Genomic DNA, 25,077 nt, shown 5'->3' on the forward strand with positions numbered 1-25,077 from the left:
ACATTTCTATCTTTATCCCATCAATCCAAGCTGCTTTACCCCCTTTCATTTTTACCTACTGCCTCACGAACTTCCCCCGCACTCACAACTGGCTCTTCCTCACTCCTACAAGATGTTATTCCTCCTTGCCCTATACACGAAATCACAGTTTCCCTATCTTCATCAACATTTAACAATACCTCAAAATATTCCCTCCATCTTCCCAATACCTCTAACTCTCCATAATAATAGAGTAAAATATTGAATATTTGAAATTTACAACTCTTCACCTGTGTAGACTTAAGTAATCTTTAAGTACATGTATTAGGTTAAGTCTGCCCGAAATGCCCCGACATTATAGTGGCTTTCTTTGAACCAATCAAATTATGAAATGTAAACACACACATTGTAACCTTTGCAAAGAAATAAACTTTGTTTGTTTTGAAGTAAACCCTAGATTGAACAGACTAATGGGGAGAGTTGGGGCACTTCTAATTGTGGTGGCTAGAAATGAGTTTGTTGAGTCATGTTCATAACAATATAGGACAGTGCCTCACAACATAATAACTCAGTTTATCAAGCCATGGAACAGGTGGGATTTGAACTCGTGGCACTCAAGTCCTAAAACCCTGGCCTGGAGTTTTAGGGCTCACTTGCAGTGGATTCAAACCCTACCCATTCTGTGGTTTGTTAATATCAGACAACTCTGTAACTAGCAAACTTTGCTCATTGTTTCTTAAATCAGCTGACCTGGGTGATTTTTGCCTTGCATTTTTGAAGTCTGTTATGTTGAGGTTTGTTAAATTGGATGTAATATCCTTAGAATAACTTGCAATTATTTCTTAATTTTTTTATATCTTATTATTAAAATTTTTGTTCTAATTATGTTATTAATTTTATTCCTCTGTCAACTGATTTTTCTCCACTCTTTTAATTTTTTTTTTTAACATGTTGGCCATTTCCCACTGAGTCAGGGTGACCCAAAAGGAAAGAAAAACCCAAAAAGAAAGAAATAAATTTTCATCATTATTCAACACTTTCACCATCACTCATACATAAACATAATCACTGTCTTTGCAGAGGCGCTCAGGTACGACAGTTTAGGCGTCCCTCCAAGCTGCCAGTATCCCAAACCCCTCCTTTAAAGTGCAGCCATTGTGCTTCCCATTTCTAGGACTCAAGTCTGGCTAACCAGTTTTCCTGAATCCCTTCACAAAATATACCTTGCTCACACTCCAACTGCCATTAATTCAGCTACTTTTGCTTCAGTAAAAATGTTAGAAATATATACTGACAGCATGTTAGCTAAAAGGACACAGATGCAGCTAACATTAGGTTTTATTGTGGCAACGTTTCACTCTCCAGGAGCTTTGTTGACCCATAACTTCTTTGACAAATATTTTTAATAAAAATCACCATTTGACTATCTTTACAGCCAAAGCTCCAAAGCCAACCAAATGGTGACCAATCACGAAGATGAATTCTCTCGGCAACAGTCTGTGATAAAACAAGGATGGTCAACGCTGACAGCTCTACATACAGTTCTCCTGCCTGACTGTGTTGCAGCTGCTGGAGCCCCGACATATCAGCCTCCCATGGTGGAAATTCTTGCCCGCAGATGGCAAGACCGTTGTCAAGAGGTATAATACACCTGGTTTGATTGCAGGTGCTCCTCGCTTTATGATGATTCAGCTTATGATATTTCAGCTTTATGGTGGTTCGACTTACAATATTTTGACTGTATGATGGTTCCACTTAGGATGTTTTCAACTTACAATGGGTTCATCAGAATGTAGCCCTATCGTAAGTCAGGGAGCACCTTTATTGGTAAACTTTGTACTAGTAAACTCTTGCAGAAATGAGTAGGAAGTCCTACTCATTTCTGCAACATTGCAAGCTCCTGATGTGTTGATTGCAACACAAAAGACCTAGAGCTATCATTCATCTTCCCCTGTGGTTGTTTTGCATCTTATATCCCTTGCTCGGGATTTTTTCATAATTATCTACCGTATATTGCAATAAACTTGGATGTGAATCTTTAAATTTATATTCAAATTCATTTAGAATTTTTCCTATTTTGGCTATTTCTCATCAAGGGAGGATGACCAAAGAAGGAAACACGTTCACCATTACTCATTCAGCAGATGTCCCAGCAGAAGTGTGGGGCTTCAGTACTCATTCACAACTATGTAATGATAATTTCCTGTAGGTCAGGGAAGCAGCACAGGCTCTCTTGAAAACAGAGCTGTCTCGGATGGGCGCCAACGGTCGGCAGAAACTGGTAGAGCTGTGGTCGCCTCACTTGCCAACACACACAGAACCTTTGCCCACTGGCCCAACCAGCTACAGCAACCCAGAGGCCCAGCACCCACCTCGACCCGAACATCCCGCCACCAAGGTACATTCTGAAGCTCTCAAGTTTCTTTGAAGCTAAATGCTTTGATGCTATGATTTTTTCTTACCTAAACTTTCGTGTAAAAATATCATTTTTCATCATTTCCCATTTTCACGAGTATGAGGAGATACTCGTCTTGATATGATGGAAAAGTTTTTTAAAACACACCGGCCTTCACTCACCGAGGTAAGGTGACCTTAATTTTCTTCTCCTTACATTTACTAATTTATACAGGAGGAGGAGTTACTAGACCTTGCTCCCACCATTTTAGTCACCTCTTATGACATGCATGACTTGTGGAGGAAAGATTCTTCTCCACTTTCCCATGGAGAGGATGGAAAAGTATTAGGTGAAAAAAGGGTTAAGGTATTAAGAGGCACGTAAGTTCCCCTGTCTTCGAATAACATGTTCATTTGTCCACTGTAATCTACCTTGTCCATAATTACTATCGCATTTGCTTTGTCTGTTTCATAAGGTGAAAGAGGGACTATAAGTATATTAATTCAAGGATTATGTGGAGTAAAATAAAGGTTGGATGTGAAAAATGGGTTATAGTAAGCGTATATGCACCTGGAGAAGAGAGAAGTGTAGAGGAGAGAGAGAGAGATTTTGGAAAATGTTGAGTGAATGCGTGGGGAGTTTTGAAGCAAGTGTGAGAGTACTTGCGGTTGGGGATTTCAATGCTAAAGTGGGTAAAAATGTTGTGGAGGGAGTAGTAGGTAAATTTGGGGTGCCAGGGGTAAATGTAAATGGGGAGCCTTTAATTGAGCTATGTGTAGAAAGAGATTTGGTAATAAGTAATACATATTTTACAAAAAAGAGGATAAATAAATATACAAGGTATGATGTAGCACATAATGAAAGTAGTTTGTTAGATAATGTATTGATGGATAAAAGGTTAATGGGTAGGCTCCAGGATGTACATGTTTATAGAGAGGCAACTTATATATCGGATCATTATTTAGTTGTAACTACAGTTAGAGTAAGAGGTAGATGGGACAAGAGGAAGGTGGCAACAACAAGTAGGAGGGAAGTGAAAGTGTATAAACTAAGGGGGGAGGAAGTTCAGGTAAGATATAAGCGACTATTGGCAGAAAGATGGGCTGGTGCAAAGATGAGTAGTGGGGGGGGTTGAAGAGGGTTGGATGAGTTTTAAAAATGCAGTATTAGAATATGGGGCAGAAGTTTGTGGATATAGGAGGGTGGGGGCAGGAGGAAAGAGGAGTGATTGGTGGAATGATGAAGTAAAGGGTGTGATAAAAGAGAAAAAGTTAGCTTATGAGAGGTTTTTACAAAGCAGAAGTGTTATAAGAAGAGCAGAGTATATGGAGAGTAAAAGAAAGGTGAAGAGAGAGGTGAGAGAGTGCAAAAGGAGAGCAGATGATAGAGTGGGAGAGGCACTGTCAAGAAATGTTAATGAAAATAAGAAAAAATTTTGGAGTGAGTTAAACAAGTTAAGAAAGCCTAGGGAACGTATGGATTTGTCAGTTAAAAACAGAGTAGGAGAGTTAGTAAATAACAAAAAAGGCACAATACCGTGACTGGAACGATACACAAATAACCCACACATAAAAGAGAGAAGCTTACGACGACGTTTCGGTCCAACTTGGACCATTGACAAAGTCACACTAACCAGAGGTGGAGCAGGACGGCTATATATAGGCAGGAAGAGGTGGTGGTAGTAGTAGTAGTACAAGAATTGTATATAATACCGACAAGATGAAATTAAGACACATGCACAACACCCGGGCATCCCCATCGTAGACGTTTCGCCATCCAGCCAGGATGGCGAAACGTCTACGATGGGGATGCCCGGGTGTTGTGCATGTGTCTTAATTTCATCTTGTCGGTATTATATACAATTCTTGTACTACTACTACTACTACCACCACCTCTTCCTGCCTATATATAGCCGTCCTGCTCCACCTCTGGTTAGTGTGACTTTGTCAATGGTCCAAGTCGGACCGAAACGTAGTCGTAAGCTTCTCTCTTTTATGTGCGGGTTATTTGTGTAGGGGAGTTAGTAGATGGGGAGAGGGAGGTATTAGGTAGATGGCGAGAATATTTTGAGGAACTTTTAAATGTTGAGGAAGAAAGGGAGGCGGTAATTTCATGCACTGGCCAGGGAGGTATACCATCTTTTAGGAGTGAAGAAGAGCAGAATGTAAGTGTGGGGGAGGTACGTGAGGCATTACGTAGAATGAAAGGGGGTAAAGCAGCTGGAACTGATGGGATCATGATAGAAATGTTAAAAGCAGGGGGGGAATATAGTGTTGGAGTGGTTGGTACTTTTGTTTAATAAATGTATGAAAGAGGGGAAGGTACTTAGGGATTGGCAGAGAGCATGTATAGTCCCTTCATATAAAGGGAAGGGGGACAAAAGAGATTGTAAAAATTATAGGGGAATAAGTTTACTGAGTATACCAGGAAAAGTGTACGGTAGGGTTATTATTGAAAGAATTAGAGGTAAGACAGAATGTAGGATTGTGGATAAGCAAGGAGGTTTTAGAGTGGTTGGGGATGTGTAGATCAAACGTTTACATTGAAGCATATATATGAACAGTATTTAGATAAAGGTAGGAAAGTTTTTATTGCATTTATGGATTTAGAAAAGACATATGATAGAGTGGATAGGGGAGCAATGTGGCAGATGTTGCAAGTATATGGAATATGTGGTAAGTTACTAAATGCTGTAAAGAGTTTTTATGAGGATAGTGAGGCTCAGGTTAGGGTGTGTAAAAGAGAAGGAGACTACTTCCCGGTAAAAGTAGGTCTTAAACAGGGATGTGTAATGTCACCATGGTTGTTTAATATACATGTATTTATAGATGGGGTTGTAAAAGAAGTAAATGCTAGGGTGTTCAGGAGAGGGGTGGGATTAAATTATGGGGAATCAAATACAAAATGGGAATTGACACAGTTACTTTTTGCTGATGATACTGTGCTTATGGGAGATTCTAAAGAAAAATTGCAAAGGTTAGTGGATGAGTTTGGGAGTGTGTGTTAAGGTAGAAAGTTGAAAGTGAACATAGAAAAGAGTAAGGTGATGAGGGTATCAAATGATTTAGATAAAGAAAAATTGGATATCAAATTGGGGAGGAGGAGTATGGAAGAAGTGAATGTTTTCAGATACTTGGGAATTGACGTGTCGGCGGATGGATTTATGAAGGATGAGGTTAATCATAGAATTGATGAGAGAAAACAGGTGAGTGGTGCATTGAGGTATATGTGGAGACAAAAAAAAAACGTTATCTATGGAGGGAAAGAAGGGAATGTATGAAAGTATAGTAGTACCAACACTCTTATATGGGTGTAAAGCTTGGGTTGTGAATGCAGCAGCGAGGAGGCGGTTGGAGGCAGTGGAGATGTCCTGTCTAAGGGCAATGTGTGGTGTAAATATTATGCAGAAAATTTGGAGTGTGGAAATTAGGAGAAGGTGTGGAGCTAAAAGTATTAGTCAGAGGGCTGAAGAGGGGTTGTTGAGGTGGTTTGGTCATTTAGAGAGAATGGATCAAAGTAGAATGACATGGAGAGCATTTAAATCTGTAGGAGAAGGAAGGCGGGGTAGGGGTCATCCTCGAAAAGGTTGGAAGGAAGGGGTAAGGGAGGTTTTGTGGGCAAGGGGCTTGGACTTCCAGCAGGCGTGCATGAGTGTGTTCGATAGGAGTGAATGGAGACGAATGGTATTTGGGACCTGACGGTCTGTTGGAGTGTGAGCAGGGTAATATTTAGTGAAGGGATTCAGGGAATCCGGTTATTTTTATATTGCCGGACTTGAGTCCTGGAAATGGGAAGTACAATACCTGCACTCTAAAGGAGGGGTTCGGGATATTAGCAGTTTGGAGAGATATGTTGTGTATCTTTATACGTATATGCTTCTAAACTGTTGTGTTCTGAGCACCTCTGCAAAAACAGTGATTATGTGTGAGTGAGGTGAAAGTGTTGAATGATGATGAAAGTATTTTCTTTTTGGGGATTTTCTTTCTTTTTGGGTCACCCTGCCTCAGTGGGAGACGGCCGACTTGTTGAAAAAAAAATAAAACTTACCAAATCTTTGATGATAATTATGTTGCAGAGGTCTAAGCTTTGCTCACACCTCTGCAACACAATTGTCATCAAAGATTTGCTAAGTTATACCACGAATTAAGGAAAGATCCTAGACTTTCCCTTACGAAAGCAGACAAAGCAAATGCAATAGTAATTATGGACAAGGTAGATCATGGTGGAAAAATGAACATGTTATTAGAAGACAGAGGTACTTACGTGCCCCTTTACCCTTCCAGGGTCCAAGGCCCAAATCGGAAGGGGTGCCCCAGTGTCCAAGAAATTTTGAAAAAAAAAAAAAAATTCTTACAGAATTAAAGAGTATATTTTTGTGAAGGTAATAAAACAAAAAAAAAATTTCTGATCAGTACTTACCGAGATACAGAGGCGAAAAGCTGACCCAAAATGACCGGGTGCCGGCAACATCGGCGATTTCCGCAAACTCGCCTTTCTTTATTTTACGTTTTTTATACTTTTTCTTTTCTTTTCTAATTTTTTTCTTTTCTAGTAACATTTGTGTCCTGTGAGACCAATACTGTATATAATGTATATAAACTCACTGTATTGAACACAATAACCGCACTAAAGTTATTATTATAATAATCTTAAGTTAATTTTAAGCCTGCCCATAATGCTCTGCATACAAGGGGCTTTGGCATGCTGCACTTTAAAAATTGTATTCCTTGTATTTCTCTGTATCATGTTCAAATTAATAAATAAATAAAATAAATAAATTGTTTACCACTTTTGTTTATTACAATAAACATGCACAAATCTTGTATAATACTAATGTTCTATCATATATGTACATATGTACAATCACTGGACATGTTTTTAGAACTGCTGCAGCTTGTGGAAGTCCTTGAAACAGAGGTACCTTACATTCCTCGCACATAAACCAAGTGTCTTTGCGCCTTTGTTGCCATCATTTTGTTTGTGCACAGACAACACATCTCTTCTGAGCAAATTTCTTCTTAGTTGCAGGAAGTTGTATTATGAAGTGATCACTTTCCCTCCTCAAACGCTTGGGTATACTCTGAGGAGTTTGAAGACCTTGTTGTATTGCAGGTGTTGTTACCTGGTATTTCATTACGAGTTGTCTGACAACAGACAAACAAAATTCACCATACAGTGGTCTGTTACCAGTCTTCACTTGGTACATATTATATGCATTGAGCATTGAAATGTCCATGAGATGGAAGAAAAGTTTCATGTACCACTTGTAACTCTTACAAACACAATCAATAAAGCCAATCTGCATGTCACATTTGTCAACCAAGCGCATGTTTTGTGTATAGTCAATCACTTTCAGTGGTTTTCGAATACATTCATTAGTCACTCTATCAACTTTGCCACTGTCTTGCATTTCGTTACGGTGAATGGTTGTCAACAATGTGACATCTCGTTTGTCATGCCTCCGTAATGCCATGATGTCATTGGCAGTAAACACCTGCACCTCTTCACCACGAGTGCCTACGTTGAACCTGGGCATATGTTTACGATTAGAACGCACTGTGCCACACACATCTGTCGTGTTAACTTGCAAGAAATCACTGAGTAAAGGGCTTGTGTACCAGTTATCAGTATATAATGTATGCCCCTTACCAAAATAAGGTGCCACCATGCTTCTCACTATTGTCACCTGAGATACCCAATAACATCCTGGTATCTTTCAATGTTTTACTTCCTGTGTATACAACAATGTCCAATACCAGGCCACTGTCACAGTCACAGAGTACAAGCAGTTTTATACCAAAGCGTTTCCTCTTGCTCGGTATATACTGTTTGAACAACAGTCTACCTTTGAACAAAATCAAAGACTCATCAGGTACAAGATTCTTGAATGGATAAAAGTACATGTTGAACTTTTGTTTCAGATACATAAAAACATTTCTAATCTTGTATAACCTGTCACTTCTGTCAGGCCTGGTTTTGTCAGAGAAGTGCAACATACGTAACAGTAAGATAAACCTGTTCAATGGGATGATTTCACTGAAGACTGGGGTACAAATTATCTGATCTGTGGACCAGTATGCTTTTATATTATGTTTATAGACATGAGGTATAAGCATTATTGTTGCAAAAAGCAAATACATTTCTGCAGTAGTTATCTTTTTCCACCGGTGTAGTCTTGACTGTGGTGATTTGATCGTATTTACCATGGTGTACTCAAAATACTTGTTACTTTCCCTGACAGTAGTTTCCATCAAGGGCTGGTCAAAGAATAGTTCAAAGAATTCCAGTTCATTTGCAGTGTTTCCAAGGGGACAAGTTGGTAGAATTCCACTTTGAGAGTCATCAAACTGGTGGGACTTGGGAACAAAATTGGGATTTTGCTGCCAATCCCAGATACGGTTTGCTGGTGGATACTGGACATCATAAGCTGGTTGTGCTGGTAGTTGTGGTTCTGGCGGGCTGGTGGCTGACGCTCCGCTTTGTCCTTGAACTGAGGAGTCAGCAGCGTGGGTCCCAGCCTGGGCTGGTGAGTCATGCATGGCCGTGGCACTACCATCACCACTACCACCACCTACTGATGCCTGTGGTCTATCCATGCCAAGTGTAGCCACATCATCCTCATGGGATGTACTCCGTCACCTGGGCACTGCATAGGGAACACTACCCGAGTGCATGTGGTGGCATATATACCGAAGCTTCACTGGTGAACATGTTTCTTCACTATCACTACTCGAATGATCGTCAAGAGCAATAAAATCATAATCCACATCACTATCATCATCATTACTGAAGTCAGAGGCCTGGCCATGCGAAAATAATAGTTTTCTCTTGCGATGAGGTACAACTGAATGTGACCGAGGCATGCTCACACCAGAGGTAGAAGGTTGAGGATCGTCAGGGTTTTCTGCACTATTATCAATATCCTGGTCATTCCTTTCGGTCACAAACTGATCAAAGCCAAAGAATTCGTCTTCATTTCCACTTCCATCAGAGTCATAACTATCAGATAGGAAGAGGAGAGTCCCAATTTTCCTTGGAGTGAGAGCTGCCTTGTGATGAGGCATGGTGAACAAAGGTAACTGCTGGCGTTCCCACAATGCTATGTGGGCACCTAGAATTTTTGTTTACGGTGCACACACACCACGCAGACCCGTTCTCTCACATGTAGGCCTACCAGCCTTTTCGCACTAAATTTGATGCCGCTAGAATTTTGGCATAGATCTACGGTTTGGACCCTGAACGTAAAGCCGTAGATCTACGGCACGGACCCTGAAAGGGTTAAGTGTCACCCAACTCTCATGCTGCATTGAGCCTCTGTGTAACATTGTAGATACATTCAGAGAAGAGGCTATTTGTTGCTGATCTCTGCTATGTGAACCCAGTTTGATGTTAGTAGAAGCAAGATTAACGTGCAGACTCCTCTTGATACTGTTGGAGAGCTCTTAGTCCAAGGAATGGAGGCTGCTCTCACAATTCACACAAGATGATGATTAGAAATGATGCAACAAAATTTAGCTCCACAATTCCACCTTACTACATTGCTTTCTAAACATTTTGTCTAAAGAGAAATTTAATGCAACACAATTGTGTGCCCAAGTCTAAGGTAGTGTCTACAAAACATGTAAATGTCAGGTCCTGCCAAGCTGCTTCATCACTGCTATGTTTATTTCATTCATGCTGAAAGGGTTTTGTACCGGAGGACCTCAAATATACAGCCTTTCTTTTTGGTGTTCCACATTTTCATTGGTTTTTCAATTGAGTCACTGTTCCACCCGCCAGTGACAATCGCCAGGGCATGGAACTCAGTGAACAATAGCTCAATTTGAAAGAAAATATTGAACATCGAGAAAAAGGTGCTGTATATGGAGGGTCATCCTGTATGTGGTATAGCAAAATTTTCTTTGTCTGCTTTTATTAATATTTACACTCCTGATGTTTGTAAGTAAATGTCCACAGACTTTGGAGATTTTTTTCACATTGGTCGTTTTCTACCAAGGTAGGTCAGGTCAGATTAGGTTGTTTACTTAATCTCCATCTTCCTAGAAGTATGCTGATGTCACACTTCAGATGACTGAACTGCAATGTCCTCACATATTTGTATTTATACCTTAGCAAGAGAAAAAAAAATTTCTTCTATTACCATAATGTAAATTATTAAAATAATGTATAACAAATTTAAGATATACTTTTCACTGTAGGAAGCAAGAATAATTTATCCTTGACTAACATCATTTTATACTATTGTGTATACCAATACTATATAAAAGTATTAAACAAGTTTGTTTTCAGTAAGCTTGGAATGTATTGTATTTTTTATGCTTGATGTGGTGGACTTCTTGGATCTTAGTTAAGAGACCAATTTATATTCAGTAAAATGTGTCACATAAGACATCTTGATGAAATTAAGACACATGTGCAACATCTGGGTATCTTTATTGCAGATGTTTCGCCATCCAGTGGCTTTATCAATACAAATTCCAGGACATAATTTGAAGACAATAGAACTATATATTGTCTTCAAATTATGTCCTGGAATTTGCATTGATAAAGCCACTGGATGGCGAAACGTCTATGATAAAGATACCCAGATGTTGCACATGTGTCTTGATTTCATCTTGTCAGTACAACACGTAAGACATCTTGTTAAGTAACCAAGTAGATGTCAAAGGAAGACTTCATTCTGTTTTCTTATTTCTGTAGTTTCAAACATGACATCTGCACTGACTTCATCATCTTCCTCACTACAACATTCAGTGACTTCCTGACACCCATACACAAATGTCATCACTGTACTGTGAAGCGTTCTTTTTTTTTTTTAATTCGTTTCCACCGACTCCCCAACACTCCAACCACCTTGATTCCCTCATCTATTCTCTGATTCACCTCGTCATTCATAGACTCATCTTCCGACACATTCTCTTCCACATTTCTTAATAAATGCATTCACTTCTATACTCAGTTGGGATGATAAAATGTAGAAAAAACTATATCATGCCTTAGAGTGCAATATGCCTTTTCACATGAGTCATTAAGATCTACAGTTTACCTGTATACTAAGATCAAGAATACTCTAAAATATGGATTAAACTCAAAGCATATACTGCAAATACTGAGAGATGCATCATTATTCTTCTAATTAACAGCCATTGAAATGCAAAAAAGAACCTTTAGAATTAGTCATTACATTTCAGACCACCTCAGGAGCACCTTCAGTGAATACCACATTAAATGGCACAAGTGGGAACAGTAGTGTTGGAAGTACCAGCAGCGAGAGGACGATGGAGCCTCATCCACATCTCGATGAGGACCATTATGATGAAGAAATGGATGGTTAGTTCAGTGCTATAAGGAACCAACAGGCACACTACTGTGACGGGAACAATACATAAATAACCTACACATAGGAGAGAGGAGCTTGTTCCAAGTCAGACCTAAACATTGTCATAAGCTTCTCTCTGCTATATGAGGGTTATTTGTGTATTCAGTGCTATAATTATAAGGAATTTGCTTTTATTTGTATTCATACCTTACCAAGAGAAATTTTTTCTTGCAATTGTTATAATGCAAATTATTAAAATAATGTACAACAGATTTATGATATCTTGCTATTCACTCTAGGAACCTTAAGTTATTCTTGACTAACTTATTTTTTGTTATTTTCACATATACCGATATATAAAAGTACAGTGGAGCCTTGACTTACGAGTGTCCCAACGTATGAGTTTTTTGAGATATGAGCCGTCGATCGATCGATTTTTTGCTCTGAGTTACAAGCCAACATTTGAGTTATGATCCAGCTTTTCCCCCCCACTTCCCCTCAACCCAAAACCTGGACACCTCTCTTGTTTATCTATCATTTCATGCTTTAATTCCCTGGAAATCCTGTTTTCCTTCTCAGCACTGCCCTCTGCACTTACTTTCTTAGGACCCATGCTTAGAAAAGTGAAATTTGGCCAAATGGCTGTCAAAAATATAAGCAAAGCAGGAGAGAACTGCTCCCACAGCTAGGTAAACAGTGCACTGAGCTGGCTTCGGTCTGAAGCTCTCGTTGTTATAATAATGAATTATTATTATTAATTTAGGGAACTGAATATCTATCTTTATTATTATAATTTTTTTTTTTTAACAAGTTGGCCGTCTCCCACCGAGGCAGGGTGACCCACCAAGGCAGGGTGACCCACCAAGGCAGGGTGACCGAGAAAGAAAAAAATCCCTCACCTCACTCATACATAATCACCATTTTTGCAGAGGTGCCCAGAACACAACAGTTTAGAAGCATATATGTATAAAGATACATAACATATCCCTCCAAACTGCCAATATCCCAAACTCCTAGTTTGAAGTGCAGGCATTGTACTTCCCATTTCCAGGACTCAAGTCCGGCTATATAAAAATAACCGGTTTCACTGAATCCCTTCACTAAATATTACCCTGCTCACACTTCAACAGTTCGTTAGGTCCCAGATACCATTCATCTCCATTCACTTCTATCTAACATGCTCATGCATGCTTGCTAGAAGTCCAAGCCCCTCGGCCACAAAACCTCCTTTACCCCCTCCCTCCAACCTTTTCGAGGTCGACCCCTACCCCGCCTTCCTTCCCCTACAGATTTATTCGCTCTCCATGTCATTATACTTTGATCCATTCTCTCTAAATGACCAAACCACCTCAACAACCCCTCTTCAGCCCTCTGACTAATACTTATATTAACCCTTTGAGGGTTTTCGTCGTACTAGTACGTCTTACGCGTAGGGGTTTTTGACGTACTAGTACGCATAAATTCTAGCGGCCTCAAATCTCGCGCGAAAAGGCTGATAGGCCTAGGTGTGAGAGAATGGGTCTGCGTGGTCAGTGTGCGCGGTAGAAAAAAAATCTGGGACCCAGTGGTGCATTGTGGGAATGCCCTCTTAGTAAACAATGTCCACCATGCCTCGCGGTAAGAAGCTCCTCACTCCTCGGCGAATTGGGACACTTTTGTTCCCCAGTGACAGTTCTAATAGTGATGGAAGTGCCAGTGAAGATGAGTTTCGTGGTTTTAGTGAGGTTTTGACCGAAACTAATGACCATAATATCGGTAATAGTGAAGAAAACCCAGACGACCCTCAGCCTTCCACCTCTGGTGCTGGGCCCTCGTGTTCACGTTCAGTTGTTCCAGAACCCAAGAGGAAACTTCTATTTTCCCAAATCCCAGACTCAGATGAGAGCATGGGTGATGATAGTGATAGTGAATATGAACTACAAGCTCTTCAAACTAGTTCCAGTAGTGATAGTGAAGTGCAATATTCCCCAGTGAAGCGTCAGTATATACGACGATATATGCGCTCTGGAAGTGTGCCATATGCTATTCCAAGGGGAAGGAGTGTATCTCGGAGTACATCCCGTGGCTGTACAACAGGAACAGACAGTGAAAATGACGAAGATACTGTTGCAATTGGGATGGAAAATGTGCGTGGTGGTAGTGGTGCCGGCGGTGAGGCACCAGCAGTGGGCCATGCTGCCACCCACGCTGCCACCCACGCCGCTGCCTCAGCTGATCTAGAACAAAGGCCACCATCCCCCACTCCCCCACCACACCAGCCTCCACAACCACAACCTCCACAACCACAACCTCCACAACCACAACCACCTGTCATTGTCCAGTACCCACCAGCAGACCGCACCTGGGATTGGCAGGAAGCTGTCAATTTTGTTCCAAATCCCCACCAGTTTGATGGCAGCCAAAGTGGAATACGGCCATCTTGTGCACTTGGGAACAATGCCACTGAACTGGAATGTTTCGAGTTTTTTTTACGAACCACTGATGAAAAGTATTGTCATGGAAAGCAACACATACTACGAGTACACCATGGCAAACACAATAATTTCACCAAAATCACGTCTACACCAATGGAAGGAGGCAACTGTGGCTGAGCTGTATCTTTTCTTTGCCACAATAATGCTTATGCCACATGTGTATAAGCACAAAGTGAAATCATACTGGTCAACAGACCCCCTGATTGCAACACCAGGTTTCAGTGATATAATGCCAGTGAATCGATTTGTGCTAATGTTACGTATGCTTCACTTCTCAGATAAAACCAGGCCTGACAGAACTGACAGGTTATATAAGATTAGGAATGTGTTTGTGTATCTGAAACAGAAATTCAGTACTCATTTTTATCCCTTCAGGAAGCTTGTAATTGACGAGTCTTTGATTCTGTTCAAAGGAAGACTCTCTTTCAAGCAGTACATACCAAGCAAGAGGAAACGCTTTGGTATAAAGTTGTTTGTGCTTTGTGATTGTTACAGTGGTCTGGTATTGGATATTATTGTGTACACTGGAAGTTATACATTGCAAAATACCAGGAAGTTATTGGGCATCTCAGGTAATGTGGTTCGAACAATGATAGAACCATACCTTGGTAAGGGGCATATATTATATACAGATAACTGGTACACAAGCCCCTCACTCAGTGATTTTTTGCGAGTGAACATGACAGATGTGTGTGGCACAGTGCGTGCAAATCGAAAACATATGCCCAGGTTTGATGCTGGCACTCGCAGAGGTGAGGTGCAGGCGTTTGCTGCCAATGACATCATGGCATTTCGGTGGCATGACAAACGAGATGTCACACTGTTGTCATCAATTCACCCTAATGAAATGGCAGACAGTGGCAGGCAGCATAGAGAGAGAAATGAACCCATTCTAAAACCTGCAGCTGTGATTGATTACACCTTCAACATGCGTTCAGTGGACAAATGTGACATGCAGATTGGGTTTGCTGATTGTGTTCGCAAGAGTTATAAGTGGTACATCAAACTGTTTTTCCATCTTCTGGACATTTCCATGCTCAATGCTTATAATATGTATAAGATGAGCACCAGAAACAAACCACAGTATGGCGAATTCTGTTTGTCTGTCATCAGACAAATAGTATTCAAGTACCAAGGAAATGCACCTGCAATTGACCGCCCACCAAATTATCAACAACTACCTGCTCGTCTGAAGCATGGTGATCACTTCCTGGTAAAACTGCCTGCTACTGCTTTGAAGAAAAAGGCTCAGAAGAGGTGTTACGTCTGTTCACATACAAAAAAACGCCCACGACAACGCAGAGACACTCGTTTTATGTGTGAGGAGTGCAAAACTCCACTGTGCATGACACCATGTTTCAAAGAGTTCCACAGGCTGCAGAACTTCTAGAAACATGTCCTGTGACTGTATATGTGTATATAAAATATAGAAAAATAGTAATAAACAACATTTCATATTGTTTGTTTGTGTAAATATTTTCTGTAAACAAAATAATGACAACAGTGTTTACGCCCTTATTGTGTAGTATTGAAAAAGAAATAACTTACAAAATACTGATCATGTTGGCCTCAGAGGCCATAAAAGTTACTCAGAAAAAGAAAAATTGAAAAAAAATTGAAAATAGTACATAAAAAAGTAAATAGAAAAATACCGGGTGACGGCAGTCGGCGATGTTACCATATGTTGTTCAATTTTGGGAAATTTCACACCTCCATATCTCGGTAAGTATTGACGCTAAAATTTTTTTGTTTAGCCTATAATGTTTAGAAAAAAATACTCTATTTTTTCATAAGAAAAAATAATTTTTTTTTTTTTTTGAAATTTGGCCGACCCTGAGAACGAGTTTCGGAGAGGGCCTGTCGACCCTCAAAGGGTTAACTCTACACCTTCTCCTAATTTCCACACTTCGAATTCTCTGCATAATATTTACACCACACATTGCCCTTAGACAGGACATCTCCACTACCTCCAACCGCCTATTCGCTGCAGCATTTACAACCCAAGCTTCACACCCATGTAAGAGTGTTGGTACCACTGTACGTACTTTCATACATTCACTTCTTTGCCTCCATAGATAACATTTTTTGACTCCACATATACCTCAATGCACCACTCACCTTTTTTCCTTCGTCAGTTCTATGATTAACCTCATCCTTTATAAATCCATCCGCTGACACTTCAACTCTCAAATATCTGAAAATATTCACTTCTTCCATACTCTTCCTCCCCAAATATATAAATAACAAAAAGGCACAATACCGTGACTGGAACGATACACAAATAACCCGCACATAAGTCAATGGTCCAAGTCGGACCGAAACATCGTCGTAAGCTTCTCTCTTTTATGTGCGGGTTATTTGTGTATCTTCCTCCCCAATTTGATATCCAATTTTCCTTTATCTAAATCATTTGATACCCTCATCACCTTACTCTTTTCTATGTTCACTTTCAACTTTCTACCTTTACACACACTCCCAAATTCGTCCACTGACCTTCGCAATTTTTCTTTAGAATCTCCCATAAGCACAGTATCATCAGCAAAAAGTAACTGTGTCACTTCCCATTTTGTATTTGATTCCCCATAATTTAATCCCACCCCTCTCCCGAACACCCTAGAGCCCCCTCACCAGTGTCAAGGTTCCTTGACACTGGTGAGGGGCTCTTGATCTAGGGAATTGGATATGTGCTCTTGTTCCCTAAATTAATAATAATAATAATGATATATAAGCGACTATTGGCAGAAAGGTGGGCTAGTGCAAAGATGAGTAGTGGGGGGGTTGAAGAGGGTTGGAATAGTTTTAAAAATGCAGTATTAGAATGTGGGGCAGAAGTTTGTGGTTATAGGAGGGTGGGGGCAGGAGGAAAGAGGAGTGATTGGTGGAATGATGAAGTAAAGGGTGTGATAAAAGAGAAAAAGGTAGCTTATGAGAGGTTTTTACAAAGCAGAAGTGTTTTAAGAAGAGCAGAGTATATGGAGAGTAAAAGAAAGGTAAAGAGAGTGGTGAGACAGTGCAAAAGGAGAGCAGATGATAGAGTGGGAGAGGCACTGTTAAGAAATTTTAATGAAAATAAGAACAAATTTTGGAGTGAGTTAAACAAGTTAAGAAAGCCTAGGGAAAGTATGGATTTGTCAGTTAAAAACAGAGTAGGGGAGTTAGTAGATGGGGAGATGGAGGTATTAGGTAGATGGTGAGAATATTTTGAGCAACTTTTAAATGTTAAGGAAGAAAGAGAGGCAGTAATTTCATGCACTGGTCAGGGAGGTATACCATCTTTTAGGAGTGAAGAAGAGCAGAATGTAAGTGTGGGGGAGGTACGTGAGGCATTAAGTAGAATGAAAGGGGGTAAAGCAGCTGGAACTGATGGGATCATGACAGAAATGTTAAAAGCAGGGGGGATATAGTGTTGGAGTGGTTGGTACTTTTGTTTAATAAATGTATGAAAGAGGGGAAGGTACCTAGGGATTGGCAGAGAGCATGTATAGTCCCTTTATATAAAGGGAAAGGGGACAAAAGAGACTGTAAAAATTATAGAGGAATAAGTTTACTGAGTATACCAGGAAAAGTGTACGGTAGGGTTATAATTGAAAGAATTTGAGGTAAGACAGAATGTAGGATTGCGGATGAGCAAGGAGGTTTCAGAGTGGGTAGGGGATGTGTAGATCAAGTGTTTACATTGAAGCATATATGTGAGCAGTATTTAGATAAAGGTAGGGAAGTTTTTATTGCATTTATGGATTTAGAAAAGGCATATGATAGAGTGGATAGAGGAGCAATGTGGCAAATGCTGCAAGTATATGGAATAGGTGGTATGTTACTAAATGCTGTTTAGAGTTTTTATGAGGATAGTGAGGCTCAGGTTAGGGTGTGTAGAAGAAAGGGAGACTACTTCCCGGTAAAAGTAGGTCTTAGACATGGATGTGTAATGTCACCATGGTTGTTTAATGTATTTATAGATGGGGTTGTAAAGGAAGTAAATGCTAGGGTGTTCGGGAGAGGGGTGGGATTAAATTTTGGGGAATCAAATTCAAAATGGGAATTGAAACAGTTACTTTTTGCTGATGATGCTGTGCTTATGAGAGATTCTAAAGAAAAATTGCAAAGGTTAGTGGATGAGTTTGGGAATGTGTGTAAAGGTAGAAAGTTGAAAGTGAACATAGAAAAGAGTAAGGTGATGAGGGTATCAAATGATTTAGATAAAGAAAAATTGGATATCAAATTGGGGAGGAGGAGTATGGAAGAAGTGAATGTTTTCAGATACTTGGGAGTTGACGTGTCGGCGGATGGATTTATGAAGGATGAGGTTAATCATAGAATTGATGAGGGAAAAAAGGTGAGTGGTGCGTTGAGGTATATGTGGAGTCAAAAAACGTTATCTATGGAGGCAAAGAAGGGAATGTATGAAAGTATAGTAGTACCAACACTCTTATATGGGTGTGAAGCTTGGGTGGTAAATGCAGCAGCGAGGAGACGGTTGGAGGCAATGGAGATGTCCTGTTTAAGGGCAATGTGTGGTGTAAATATTATGCAGAAAATTCGGAGTGTGGAAATTAGGAAAAGGTGTGGAGTTAATAAAAGTATTAGTCAGAGGGCAGAAGAGGGGTTGTTGAGGTGGTTTGGTCATTTAGAGAGAATGGATCAAAGTAGAATGACATGGAAAGCATATAAATCTATAGAGGAAGGAAGGCGGGGTAGGGGTCGTCCTCGAAAGGGTTGGAGAGAGGGGGTAAAGGAGGTTTTGTGGGCAAGGGGCTTGGACTTCCAGCAAGCGTGCTTGAGCGTGTTGGAAGTGAATGGAGACGAATGGTACTTGGGACCTAACGATCTGTTGGAGTGTGAGCAGGGTAATATTTAGTGAAATTATTCAGGGAAACCGGTTATTTTCATATAGTCGGACTTGAGTCCTGGAAATGGGAAGTACAATGCCTGCACTTTAAAGGAGGGGTTTGGGATATTGGCAGTTTGGAGGGATATATTGTGTATCTTTATATGTGTATGCTTCTAAACTGTTGTATTCTGAGCACCTCTGCAAAAACAGTGATAGTGTGTGTGTGGTGAAAGTGTTGAATGATGATGAAAGTATTTTCTTTTTGGGGATTTTCTTTCTTTTTTGGGTCACCCTGCCTCGGTGGGAGACGGCTGACTTGTTGAAAAAAAAAAATAATAATAATAATTATAATAACGATAGAGCTTCAGTTCCCTAAATTAATAATAATAATCTATATAATACGTATGTAATAATTCAGAATGCTGCCGCTAGTTGGCGCAGCTGATGACAGTACACTGGATGCTGTAGAGGATAAACAAAATGCAGATGTAGTTTACACAGACTTTGCAAAAGGTTTTGACAAGTGTGACCATGGTGCAATAGCACACAGAATGCGTGATAAAGGAATAACGGGAAAAGTTGGTAGATGGATCTATAACTTCCTGACAAATAGAACACAAAGAGTAATATTAAACAGAGTAAAGTCCCAGGCAGCCACGGTAAAAAGCTCTTTTCCACAAGGCACAGTACTCGCTCCCATTCTATTCCTCATCCTCATTTCTGACATAGACAGAGATGTAAGCCATAGCTCCGTGTCTTCCTTTGCGAATGATACCTGGATTACCATGGCAGTGACCTCCATCAAAGACACTGCGAGACTCCAAGCGGACATCAACCAAATCTTCTAATGGGCCACTCAAAACAATATGAAGTTCAACGAGGAGAAATTTCAACTACTCAGATATGGGAAACTTGGAGAAATTAAAAATATATCAGGGTATATGACAAATTCTAACCATACAATAGAGCGGAAAAGTAATGTGAAGGACCTGGGAGTGATAATGTCAGAGGATCTCGCCTTCAAAGACCACAACAATGTATCTACCTCATCTGCTAGGAAAATGATAGAATGAATAATGAGAACCTTCAAAACTAGGGACGCCAGGCCCATGATGATTCTCTTCAAATCGCTTGTGCTCTTTAGGCTGGAATACTGCTGTACACTAATGGCCCCCTTCAAGGCTGGCGATATTGCAGACCTGGAGAGTGTAGTACAAAGAACTTTCACGGCACACACAAGTACGATAAGGCACCTAAACTACTGGGAATGGTTAAAGGTCCTTGATCTGTATTCCCTGGAATGCAGGTGAGAGAGATACATGATAATATACACTTGGAAGGTCCTGGAGGGATTGGCACCAAACCTGCACATGAAAATCACTCCTTATGAAAGCAAAAGACTCAGCAGGAGATGCAACATTTCCCCGATGAAAAGCAGAGGCACCACAAGTACATTGAGAGACAACACAGTAAGTGTCCAGGCCCCAAGACTGTTCAATTGCCTCCCAGCATACATAAGGGGGATTACCAATAGACCCCTGGCTGTCTTCAAGAAGGCACTGGACAGGCACCTAAAGTCAGTACCTGACCAACTGGGCTGTGGTTCGTACATCAGTTTGCGTTCGGGCAGCAGTAGCAGCCTGGTTTATCAGACCCTGATCCACCATGAGGCCTGGTCTCAGACCGGGCCGCCAGGGCATTGACCCCCGAAACCCTCTCCAGGTAAACTCCAGGTAAATACACGTTTACATTGCTGTCGGAGCAGTTCTCTCCTGCTTTGCTTACATTTTTAACAGGCATTTTGCCAAATTTCACTTTTCTAACCATGGGTCCTAAGAAAATAAGTGCAAAGGACAGTGCTGAGAAGATGATTTCCATGGAATTAAAGTGTGAAATCATAGATAAACATAAGCAAGGTGCATTAGTTGTAGAGTTAGCCAGACAGTACCAGCGTACTATATGTACGATACTAAACCAGCAGGAGTCGATAAAGGCTATAGCACCAGCCAAGGGCGTTACAATAATGTCCAAGCTGCGGACCTCAGTCCATGAAAAGATGGAGAGGCTGTTGCAGATGTGGTTGAGAGAGAAGCAGCTCACAGGAGATACCATATCAGTTTGTTCAGTGATTGAAAACAAATTGTATCAGTTATGTTCAGTGTGTAAGTATATATACACTTTATATAAACAGTTTATTATTTCTTTACATTCTGCTGTGTATTATGTTTTGTTATGTGTTTATATACAATATTTTCAGTGTTTTCCTTAGAAAGCTAGTGATTTACTGCAGTTAGCCTCAAAAATACTCTGTTTTCTCTTACAATAAGAGCATGGGAAGATACTATATAGTCAAAATTGGACAGGAAATGGCGGACGCTTCCGCTGCTGCCTTTGCCTCCATATTATGGCCTATTTTATTCATTCTAAAGTATATATCATATTTCTTTGTTAATTATATTGTTTATTATGTCATATTAGATGAATTGTGATAGATAAATAAGCCGTACAGTTGTTAATAGCATCATATTCAAGTATTTTTTCTCGTCTCTCCAGAGAGCAGGAACGAATTAATGGCTTTTCAATTAATTTAAATGAGGAAAATTAATTTGATTCTTTCTTCTTTCAATGTACTAGCCGTATCCCACCGAGGTGGGGTGGCCCTAAAGGAAAAATGAAAGTTTCTCCTTTTAAATTTAGTAATATATACAGGAGAAGGGGTTACTAGCCCCTTGCTCCCGGCATTTTAGTCGCTTCTTATGACATGCATGGCTTATGGAGGAAGAATTCTGTTCCACTTCTCCATGGATAAATTAATTTGATGTACGAGTAAATTGATTTACGAGCTAGCTCCTGGAACGGATTAAACTCGTAAGTCAAGGTTCTGCTGTATTTAAAAAGTTTATTTTAAATAAATCTGGAATGTGTTGTATTTTTTATGCCTGTTCAGTTTTTTTATTTGATTTGGAACTTAACATTGGATTTTTTTTTCTAACACACACTCCGTATCCCTCTGAGGCAGGGTGACCTAAGAAGAAAAATGAGAGTTTTTTCTTTTTAAATTTAATAATTTATACAGGGGTTACTAGCCCTGTGCTCCCAGCAAGGGGCTAGTAACCCCTGTATAAATTACGACACACATGGCTTCTGGAGGAAGAATTCCATTCCACTTTACCATGGAGATAAGAAGAAATAAAGAATAATAACTATTAACCCTTTCAGGATCGACAGGCCCTCTTCCAAACTTGTTCTCAGGGTCGAAAAATATTAAAAAAAAAAAATATTTTTTCTTATGAAATGATAGTTTTTTGTGTGTGTCTGTGAGTATTATAGGCCAAAATAAATTTTTTTGCGATCAATACTTACGGAGATACGGAGGCGTGAAGTTGACAGAAATTGACCTGCATACTGCAACATCACTGACTGCCGGTCACCCGGTAATAGGTTTTTTTTTTTTTTTCTACTTTTTTCTTTTATTTTTTAATATTTTATTTTTTTCAAGTAACTTTTATGGCCTCTGAGACCAATATAAAGACTATTTGGTATATATTAACTCATTGTATACTACACAATAACTGCACAAACTTTGCTGTCATTATATTGTTTACAAAACATGTTTACACAAACCAACAATAAAAAATGTTGTTTATTACTATTTTTCTATCATATATATACACATATAGAGTCACTGGACAGGTTCCTATAACTACAAGAGGTTGTGAAAGCTTGTAGTTGTGTGGGGGTGGACTTGTAAATATGTTGAGTCACCAGTGTGTCTTGTGTCACAATGATGCATTGTACCACCACTCACTAACACTCACTGCCTTCCATAACACATCCCTTCCTCCCCACACACTTACCTTCCTTCTTTCCTTCCTTCCTTCCATCCTTCCATCCTCTCATCTCTTCCTACCTACCTTCCCTCCTTCCTTCTTCCTTCCTTCCCCTCATCTCTACCTACCTACCTTCCCTCTTTCCTTCCTTCCATCCTCTCATCTCTTCCTACCTACCTTCCCTCCTTCCCTCTTCCTTCCTTCCCCTCATCTCTTCCTATCTACCTTCCCTCCTTCCTTCTTCCTTCCTTCCTTCCTCTCATCTCTACCTACCTACCTTCCCTCTTTCCTTCCTTCCTCTCATCTCTTCCTACTACCTACCTTCCCTCTTTCCTTCCTTCCTCTCATCTCTTCCTACCTACCTACCTTCCCTCCTTCCTTCCTTCCTTCCTTCCTTCCTTCCTTCCTCTCATCTCTACCTACCTACCTTCCCTCCGTCCTTCCTTCCTTCCTCTCATCTCTACCTACCTACCTTCCCTCCTTCCTTCCTTCCTTCCTCTCATCTCTACCTACCTACCTTCCCTCTTTCCTTCCTTCCTCTCATCTCTTCCTACCTACCTAACCTTCCTTCCTTCCTTCCTTCCTTCATTCCTTCAAGTAATTTTATGACCTGTGAGACCAATATAAGGTATATTGAATGTGTATTAATTAACTCGTTGTATGCTACACAATAACCGCACAAACAGTCATTATATTGTACTGTTATTGCTGTTCTTACTGCTGAACAGCGGTTTAGTGCCGATGAAGGTAGCGTAGTTAGCAATGATACGGCCGTGGACTAGTTTGGCTTTAATTGGATAGGAGTGAGTACACAATGGGCAGTGTGAGGGAGTGACCGCAAGCCAGTCCGTGGAGGGGGAGCACTTGTGTCTATCAAGTCGGTCGGCCTAGGAGTGAGGGCGGATGGGCTCAGCCTTCCACTGACCTGAGTGAGCCTACAGAGGGCAGCACCTAAATGCCGCGAAATATGAACTAGTCAGAGCAGATGGCTAGGCTGTGTGTTCTGACAGTACAGGCTGTCTACATTTGCTCGGCCATGCACCTCACGTCGTTCCGACGCGACAATACTGGTGGGCCCACAGGTATAAAGGAATTACTTACACTAGCTATCCCAGAGAGGGACTGGCTTTCGCTCACTAGTAAATCAAAAATGGACATAAAAATGCAACAGGCAAGAAAAAACTCTCCCAACCAGGGGAAGAGAAAACTGGTTTGCCCGCGCTGTTTCATCGAGGAGAGAGTCCGGAGACGTCAGCACTGGAACTAAAATCTTCTATATACAGGTTGTCCGCAGGGCTGAACATCAGTTGACCACTCATCTACGAACGTTGTTGCACCCTCACATCTGCAAACAATGACTGACAGTAGCATTTCCTAAGGTGTGACATGTGACTCAGAGGGCAGCACTGCCCTGACCGTAATACAGGCTCTTTTTTTTTTATATATATATATATAAAAACACTGGGTGCACATACCTACAATAATACTATATCCATGGAATTCATTACACTCTGGGTACCCTTCTAAAAGTATTTACATAATTACATGATGTTGTCCACCCTGACTCCATTATCGACTAGCTATACAATGTGTGTGCATTTATACCCATTTCTGCAAGCAAACAATTAGCATAACTAGCGTAGGAGTCAGACAAGTCAGTAGGTACGTCAATGTCACAGAAATGTACCGTTGTCCTGGGTCGCAGGCCATAAGTATGGAGCCTTACTGGGCCGTCTTCCGTACCAGTAGTAGTGGGAGAAGGGATAGACGGGTTGTCCCTAGCATTGGTCTGATTATGGCATTGCAACGCACGTGACTCCAGCTCTGCTTCGGCCTGCTCATGGTCCACATACTTCATGTGATCAAGGTGGGCTTCCTTGATAGTTCCCGTAGCAATCTCCCTCACCTCGAACTTATTGCCACAGAGCTGTCGTAGGGCACGGTAAGGACCCACGAATTTTGGGACAAGTTTGTGCATACCTGGGGTCTGCGCTGGGTTGAGCAACATAACTTTGCAACTTGGTTCCACTTTGCTTTCCTTGGCGCGGGCATTGCGCTCAGACATGAACCTGTCAGTAGCTTTCATAAGGTTCTCTCGTACCCGCTGGAAGACAAGCTGCGTTGTCCTCATCTTTACTACACTGGGGTCATCAGTATCGTAAGTAGGTCTAGGTGGAGCAAACAGAATTTCATATGGTAAGCGCTTGTCATAGCCATACAAAGCAAAATGAGGTGTCTCACCGATCGAGCTG

The 25,077-nt window shown here is 40.7% G+C and overlaps 1 protein-coding gene across 7 annotated transcripts in view; it reads left to right on the forward strand.

Moving 5' to 3' along the window:
* Positions 1-25,077, forward strand: part of Rbcn-3B (WD repeat-containing protein Rbcn-3B) — a 210,905-nt gene that overhangs the window by 131,093 nt on the left and 54,735 nt on the right. For all 7 annotated transcript variants that reach the window (XR_011393733.1, XM_070098348.1, XM_070098351.1 and 4 more), the window contains 3 exons: positions 1,415-1,619; positions 2,189-2,377; positions 11,566-11,704. Coding sequence is in view for 6 of the 7 variants with exons in the window: in XM_070098348.1 (XP_069954449.1) it covers positions 1,415-1,619; positions 2,189-2,377; positions 11,566-11,704 (533 nt within the window). In the remaining variant the exon portion in view is untranslated. The remainder of the gene's footprint in view (positions 1-1,414; positions 1,620-2,188; positions 2,378-11,565; positions 11,705-25,077) is intronic.

This window comes from Cherax quadricarinatus, chromosome 62 (genome assembly GCF_038502225.1).
Source record: "Cherax quadricarinatus isolate ZL_2023a chromosome 62, ASM3850222v1, whole genome shotgun sequence".
Lineage (NCBI taxonomy): Eukaryota > Metazoa > Arthropoda > Malacostraca > Decapoda > Parastacidae > Cherax > Cherax quadricarinatus.